At 38.7% G+C, this 8,735-nt stretch overlaps 1 protein-coding gene across 1 annotated transcript; it reads right to left on the minus strand.

Moving 5' to 3' along the window:
• Nucleotides 1-385: 385 nt before the first annotated feature.
• Nucleotides 386-2,006, minus strand: LOC140793294 (gallate 1-beta-glucosyltransferase 84A23-like). The gene has a single exon (XM_073144687.1). It carries the CDS (start codon nucleotides 1,896-1,898, stop codon nucleotides 495-497), a length of 1,404 nt encoding a protein of 467 aa, XP_073000788.1. The 5' UTR covers nucleotides 1,899-2,006; the 3' UTR covers nucleotides 386-494.
• Between the last annotated feature and the right edge of the window lie 6,729 nt (nucleotides 2,007-8,735).

Here is an 8,735-nt window from a genome sequence, read left to right on the forward strand (position 1 = left end):
AGGATATAATACCAAGCAGGTAGACTACAGGTAATCAAAGCGATTCATTTAATTTGGATTGCGCGAGCAATTCTTTGAAACCAGAGTGCATCGTATCCTTATTTAATTTAGTTTGATTCATTTAATTTGACTTGCATCTTGACTCAACTAAATTTAATAGCTCAACAATATATTAATTTGAAGTAGTAATAATTTTATGGTATAATAACTTAGAGCTTATATTGAATGGCTATGTATGTGGGCTAAATACTTAGTGGTGTTAAACTGTTTTCTATCAATAGAGAATTGATCTTTGTTCAGCATATATCTAATCTTTAAATTTTTGAATAATAAAAAAATAACCAGCTATATATAAAACGCAATAAACTCAAGAAAATTATGCTAGTTAAAATGAATGTTCTGATTTATAAATCAACTATCTTATGCGAATCAAGAACATTAATTATTATAATTATCCTAATTATACCACCTAAAATCCATCACTGATCAAACATTCAAACGCCCACAACCCCACTCTTATCACCACCACACACTCTCCCCCTGATCTCATCCACAAACGCCTGTATATTCGCGTCCGACGACCCGCCCTCGGCGATCGCCTTCCCCGCTGCCTTTTTCCATTCCGCCGCCCTTTTCTTGATCGCCTCCGCCTCCTCCCCTACCATCACCTCCTCCACGCATCCCTGCAGCGCCTCCCTCGTCACTGGCGCCCTCAGCCTCACGCCAACCTTATAAACTTCCACGAAAAACTTCGCGTCCGTTACCTGATCCCCCCACTGCGGGTATGCCACAACCGGCACGCCGGCCGTCAACGCCTCGAGCATCGAGTTCCAGCCACAGTGCGTCAAGAAGCATCCAACGGCGCCGTGGTTTAACACTTGGTCTTGCGGGCTCCATCCCACCACATTACCCTTCCCCTGAATCTCGTCAAGAAATCCTTCTGGTAATAATCCTTGGCTCTCTTCTCTCACCACCCATAGGAATGGCTTCCCGGTGCCCTTTAGCCCGTAGGCCATCTCCGCCATGTCGTCCTTGTCAAGCGCCACGACGCTTCCCAACGAGACGTAAATCACGGTTGATGGAGCTTGCGCATCGAGCCACGCATTGCAGTCGGCGGCTTTACGGAAGTCCCCCCGGACGGTGGACTTGGAATCGTCGTCGGTCTCGACGAGCGGACCGATGGGGATGAGTGGAGAGAGGTTCGATAGAGCGGCGATAGTGTCGGCCTCGAGCTCGTCGAAGGAGTTGGCAAAGACCCACGAGGCCTTGTGGATGTTCCGGAACTGCTCGAGGATTACTTTTGTTAATGATTTGTAGGGGTTTGACGGGAGGAGGAATGAGGGGATCTCCTCCGACGTCATGGTCGGGAGACCGGGGAGAGAGACAGAGATGTTAGGATCGGATTCGGATGGGAAGTTTGCTAACGAGTGGTAGTAGTGGAAGTAAGTGGAGAAGACTGCGCAGGATTGGATCCAGAGGACTCCGCAAGGGATGCCCATGTCTGTCGCTACGTCGATGGCCCAGGGGATGAAGGCGTTGTTGATGACGCACGACACTGGGCGGCCGGCGGCGGCCTGGCTACGGATGAGGTCGGCGAAGGCCAGGGGGCCGATAGTCTCAAGGTTGCTCATGAGCTTGTCGAGTTCGGTACTGTGGGCCTCGTCGTGCATGAACTCGAAGCGGAGGCGGCCAAGGCCGACGGGGAAGCCGCGGTCGGTGGCCTCGGGGTCGGCAGAGGTGGAGGAGGTGATCTGGCGGCCGATGGCGGAGGTGGAGGAGAAGGTGACCAGGAGACCCTTGGCGGCGAGGCGCTTAGCGAGGCGGAGAAGAGGATTGACGTGGCCTTGGCCAGGGAAGGAGACGAGGAGGATATGGAGAGATGTGGAAGAGTCGACCATGGTGGTTATGGCCTTGCAATTGTTATCTTCACAAGGGGCGGTTTTCCGAATAGTAGATGAAGGCAAGTTTCTGACTACCGTTAAATGATTTATATAATTATGAACTTGGACCGAGGGGCGAGGGATCGAAGCTTTGTGATTAGAAATTTCTTTCAACCGGTGGTACCAATATTTTTGGGTATAGTTTAATTACCAAAATGATATTATGAGTTAATATAAGACAAAAATAACAACCTTCCAAAATTAATTGCCGTACTTCCCATAGTTGAGTTCTACTATTTTCGATAAACTGCAAGTTCTTAGTTTTAGCCCCATAAGAAATAAAGAAAAAGATTCACGCTCATTTTCTTTTACAGAATTATCAATTGGGTTAAATATTTTTTAGCATAATTACCTTATGCCTAAAATTATTTTACCCTCCTTTAACTTAAAAAGTCCCGGTACTTATAACTAAATTATAAATATTTAATTTTTTGTTAAATTTAATTAAGCATCATAGCTATTGTAATCATTTAGTAGTATTATCTCCTGTCTAACGAACGTAATGGGTATTTTAATTATTTTGACATCTTTCTAATTAAAAAAATAATAATCTTACTTTTAGTCATACTCATAAGTATATAGACTAATTTGAAAATTTTGAAGTACATGGCACAAAAGTATTAGAGCACAAAAATAGGATAGTAAAATATATCTAACTCTTATCTATTTCATCAGCCAATTCTATATTTTGTTAGGCATTAATAAATGTTAATTGTTTTAGCCTCGTTGACTTCAGGAACAAAATTTTTTTTGTTCCAGAATAAAATCTGAAATATTCTTATTTTACACTACTAAATAAAATTGAAATTTAACAGCATAAATATCAATATTTGATATGTGATAAAAATAAGCACATTTAAAAAATATTATTTAAATGTATATACTTATATATATTATAAAATTCTCAATAATATAGTATTTAAGTGATATAATATTTTTTACAAATTATGTTATTATTAAAATAATTTATATATGTGCAAATAACATCAAAATTATAATATTAGTAAATAATACATTATCAATTAAATACTTACTCATAAAATAATATATTTACTATTTAATCTATATATTAAGTTTATTAAATCTTTCTTTGTTTAAATAATAAAATAATAAATTATGAAAAAATTAATATAATATTATTAATAATCTCATATGAAAGTTATTTTAAACTAAAATAAAATATATGAAAGTGTAAATATTTTGATATTATTAAGAGATTTTTACAAATCACATTCTGATTCCTCTGTTTGACTTTTTTCTAACTCAACCCTTACTTTTTTTATATAATTTTCATTTAATACCCTTAGCTAATTTAAATGGTACTAGCAAAAATTATCCATGCTTTCTTTAGAGGGGCAAAGAGGAGAAAAAAATAGTGGTGAGGGTATTTTAGTAACTTGATCGATATCAGTTAGTTAAAATAACGTCAGGATGTTAAACGAGAATTATAGAGAAAACTGAAAGATCGAATTTCAAAATTGTCAAAGATGGAGTATAAATCACAAAATAGGTAAAATATATGGTGTGATTTGTAAAGTACCTTATTATTAATAATCTCATTTTGCAAAGATATATTAAAAAAAATTATTTCACGTAAAATAAAATTTATTTTTTTACTATAAAATTATATATATATATATATAACATAATTTTAAATATTGTAATTTTATTTAATAGCCTAAACCTAGGCATTGCATATGTACTATCGTTCAAAGCATATATAGACAACTAGCATAGTATTGCCGGACATTACACACCTATCACTAATTGGTTGAAGCATATGCTACATATTCATATATGTAGCATTGCATATATAGTAGTAAGTACTACATATCTAGAACACCTTCTATGTATTACAATACTAGCACCATTGCTTGGCAATGATATCTTTTATCAAGCATACAATGCATATGTAGGTAACAACTATAGTGAGGTATGAGCGCTGCAGGTAGGGTTAAGAGAAGCATATGGGAGATGGGAGCAGGTGATTGTTGAAACGGATGCTCCGTCGGTTTGTCCGTGGTGCCTTAGGAGGGCCATGCAGAACTGCTACAAGATGCTGATGTTCTTCAAGAGGATTAGGTTCCTGCACACGCACAGGGAAGGGAATAGAGCAGCCGATTGGTTAGCCAAACTAGGGCAACAGATAGCCTTGGGGAGAGTCTGGAATAGTTCAGATTTAATTCCTCTGGAACTTAAAACTATATTGTATTATGATAGATTGGGCAAAGGAATAGCCCGGGATGTAAACCTTAGCTGAGTCAGCTCTTATTAATCAAAAAAAAAAAGAAAAAACCAACTATAGTAGTGCACATTGATAGGTGTGTAAAGCATGATAATGAATGGTTTTACTTGGCAACGATAATGCATTACCTATTTACCAGCATAAAATGCTTATGTAGTCTCCCACTTTAGTAATTGTGCTGTTAGGTGGGTAAAGCATGATAAAGCAAATGTTTACCAGCATGTAATGCATGATAATGCAATATTTGATGCATGCATTACATACCTACTATATATCATTATTTTTCTCTATCTATCAACCCTCTCCACCAAGTAAATGCTCCGCTAACAATGCCAAATAAGCCGTCGGATACTCCTAGGCCTCCAGATGGAATCCTCTATGGAGTAAAGGCTGCGAAGCCCGCTGAGGTGGTGGGTGATTCCTCAATTACTCATGTGAAGAGTACTAGCAACTTGGGGGCCACTACATCTGCTTATGCTACTAGCTCTAAGGCCAAGAAAAAGTCTAGTCCCATTTCATCGGCGTAACTCTTCAAGGGATCCAAATCCACTATGGGGGCTTCATCTTTCTCCATCTCTCATAGTTCCATACTATAATATCTTCAAAGCCCTCTTCAAGTTCAGTTGATCTAGACTCAAACCACCTCAAAGAAAGTTGTGCCAAATAGTGCTTCAGCCTAATTGGGAATTTTCTTAGTAGGCCACAACCTCTTGCTCACTTAGCAAAGAAACTACTTGAAGGTCGAAACCAGTAGGCCAATTCCAAGTCATAAATATGGTAACTAGGTTTTCTAACTTCAAGTTTACTTTTGAAGTTGATATGATCACCTGATCAAGCTGGTTGTGATTGTAGCAATGACCAATTCTTGACAAATCTGGAATTTGAACTTTGGAAAGTAATGGCAACTGATCCAACCATCCAAAGGATCTAAGATTCTGGTAGGTTATTCTCCTAGAAGTCAGGAATACAATACCTGAATCATGATGATCGGAGGTATAGATTAGAAGTTATGATGGAAAGAGGTTGGACTAATCCTTGATAGGTAGGGGTATGGTCAGATTGAGGAAGGAAGGAGACAACGTTCAATAATGGCTACCATGGTATTAAGAAAATAGAAGTAGGAGAAGAGAGAGAAGGGAGAGATAAGAAGGAGAATATTAACAATCCTTGATAGCTTGAATGAGGCCATTTTCTATATATTCAGAGGCAAACCTAACAACCAAAATTACGAAAGATAACCCTAAAAATAATGCATCCTCGCCTTGGCGCATTCAAGCAAGCACGAGGCCGTTCGAACAAGCAAAAATTATTCTTTGTATGATGCGATTCGGGTCAAATCGGCTCACATCATAGGGGCATTGGGCTCAGTGGATCGAATCTAGTTATCTTATTTATTTTGCTTATGTAGTTTAGTTAGAGTCTAAGTAGGTTAGAGTTTATTTACTTAGCTAAGTTCAGTTTAGTTACTTCTACGCGATTTTAGGAAAATATTCCGCACATATTCAGAAGTCGTCCCAATATTATGAAACTTGGAGAAGATCGAATAATGAATGGTTTTACTTGGCAACGACTTCTGAATATTCTGACTTATAATGAATGATTTTAGGAAAATATTCCGCACATGATAATGAATGGTTGTACGGGTGTAGGTGTTTAAGCTCAAGCTAGAAAGTTTTATTCTTCAAATAAAAACGTATTCCTTTTGAGGCAACTAGGTCCATTCCTAGTTGTACCAATCCACCATGCTTCATGATGGGATCTAGGTTAGATCAGATCACATCAATGGGACATTGAGCTCAATAAATTGAGTCTAGTTATTTTATCTGCTTATTTGGTTAAGTTAGAGTCTTAGTAGATTAGGATTTTATTTAATTAGCTAAATCTAACTCTACACAGTTTTTGAGAAAATATTCACAAGATATTCGACAGATGTCTGAATAATAGAAACTAGTTGGATAAGATCGTCAACCTCTAGATCTACAACTCTAGTATTCATGACGTCTCCAGATTTAAAATGTATCTCTGATAAAATGAAGGATTAATCCGAGATAGATAAGGAAAATTGGTTTAGTTAAGTTATTTAGGGATTCAAAATCTATCTCCAGCAAAACGAAGGACTAATCTAAGATAGATAAGGAAGATTGGTTTAGTTAAGTTGTTTAGGGTTAAGAGTAGTTATAATAGGATTTGTTTAGGGTTTTGAATGTTTGACTTAACTCTATATATGTGAACGAGCAGCCTCTATTGGTTATTAATCATTGGAATTGGTTTTATTTAGGCTTGAGCCATCTTCTCCCTCCTTCCTTCCCTTCGTATCCAGCCCATCCTGCTATCTCCTGACCCTCGGTCACTATTTCACAAGTAACTTTCAATCTACCCATCCGATTGTCATGATTCTAGTTGCGTTCGATTCCTATCACATAGAAGAACAATATATCCAAATTTCTGATCAATCTAATGGTTAGATCGATCCCAAATACCTTCGCAAATTCCCGGCTAATATCTGTCTAGATTATCAAATCAGATAGAAACTTATCTTCACCAAAAGTGACTGTAACACTTCCTGTACCTTATCCTCAAGGTGTGAAGTCTGAAAAGTGATTGATAATGTCCAACTCCAACTCCTAAGATAACTCGTCCTTCGGTCTGCCAAGCCACTCAATCAACAACTCTGTCTCCAACCTAGCCCCATGTCATCTCCTTCGGTGCGCTAGGACCTGCGCTGGCTCCTCTAGTCCTTCTCTAGATGTCAGTTCATGCAAATTTGAACTGATTGGTTGCTTGAGTCCAACCCAACCCTTAAGGACCGAAACATTAAAAACTGAGTAAACTCGAACTCCCTTGAACTCCCTCGAACAACTCCAATATGTAAGCTACTAACCCAATCCTTAGCAAGACTCGATATGGCCCAAAAAAATCTGAAGTAATGATGTGATTTAGACCAGATCAGATTACCTCGAAAGACATTCAACTCGATGGATCGAGTCTAATTATCTTAATTATTATACTTATGTAATTTAGTCAAGCCTTAGTAGGTCATGATTTCTTAATTTTCTTGAAGAATAAAAATTCTAGCTATTGTGTTCGAACATGGGAAAGTCATGTTCGGATGCTCCGTTTAAATGCCTACATACTTTCGCAAATACGAGAAAAGCAATTTGCCTGTTTGAATGCCTGTATGCGTTTGCACATACAAAGAATATAATTTTTCCATTCAAACGCGCTAAACCCGTTCAATTACACCCGACGAGAAAGCTTATATTAAACCTAGTTTCTTCAATTGTTTGGTGGATAGGCTAGCCTCTAAATATACGAAAGACAACCTCATTATGGAATAAATCATTGAGTTAACCTATCTTCTCCCCTCTAATCTCCCTCCTCTCTCAAACCTTGGTCGCATGCCACCTCAACGCCGATTACCCCTAGCCTCCATTGACTATCAGACTCTCCCTCCTCCTTGGGATACCGACCACCTTCTCCCCCTCCTCCCTTCACCCAATAGCACCTTGTGCAAATTCTACCTATAAGCTACATCCACTTCATCACCACCTTCATTATCACCTTCATCACCACTACTCGTCATCTTCATCTCTACCATAACTCTGCCTATTTTTGCTCTAGCTACAGTCTGAATATGAGAATAACATAATGTTAGGTTTTTAATTGTTGGCAATTATGTACAAAATATTCTAAGTGTATTTTTACATGTATATGAGCTTTATACAAGTCTGGAATATCTCTGGTTTGAAGAATTGCAAGATTATTGGAGAAAAGCTGTTGAGTTCACACTGCGTTCACAACCGTATTCGAACGCGGTGAGTTCACAAACGCGTTCGAACGCGGGTACTTGCGTTCACACAGACCGAGAGCCGCGTTCACAACGCGTTCGAACGCGGGTACTTGTGTTCACACAGACCGAGAGCTGCATTCACAAACGCGTTCGAACGCGGGTACTACGTTCACACAGACCGAGAGCTGCGTTCACAAACGCGTTCAAATGCAACCTGAAGAATTCAAGTTGTTGCGTTAGAACGCACCCAGGTCCGTTCGAACGCACTTGAGATCAAGTCATGCTGTTCGAACGCACTCGGGCCGTGTTCAAACGCACCAATAAAGTTTGAAAATCTTGGACTTTCATGAGTACGGATAAAACTTAGATTTGGCTCTATCTTGGAGATCATATATAAGGATTGTGATGCCCTATTTCTAGGGTTGGTTGAAGAAGCATTATTGAAGGAGACTTCTTATGGCTACATCGTGTTAGGTTTTTAATTATTGGCAATTGTGTACAAAATATTCTAAGTGTATTTTTACATATATATGAGCTTTATACAAGTCTAGAATATCTCTGGTTTGAAAAATTGCAAAATTATTGGAGAAAAGCTGTTGAGTTCACACCGCGGTCACAAACGCATTCGAACGCGGTGCGTTCAAAAACGAGTTCGAACGCAGTTACTTGCGTTCACACGGACTGAGAGCTGCGTTTATAAACGGGTTCGAACACGGGTACTTACGTTCACATAGACCGAGAGCTGCATTCACAAACACAT

Source organism: Typha latifolia, chromosome 8 (genome assembly GCF_019914945.1).
Source record: "Typha latifolia isolate L0001 chromosome 8, TyphaL0001v2, whole genome shotgun sequence".
In the NCBI taxonomy this organism is placed as follows: Eukaryota; Viridiplantae; Streptophyta; class Magnoliopsida; order Poales; family Typhaceae; genus Typha; species Typha latifolia.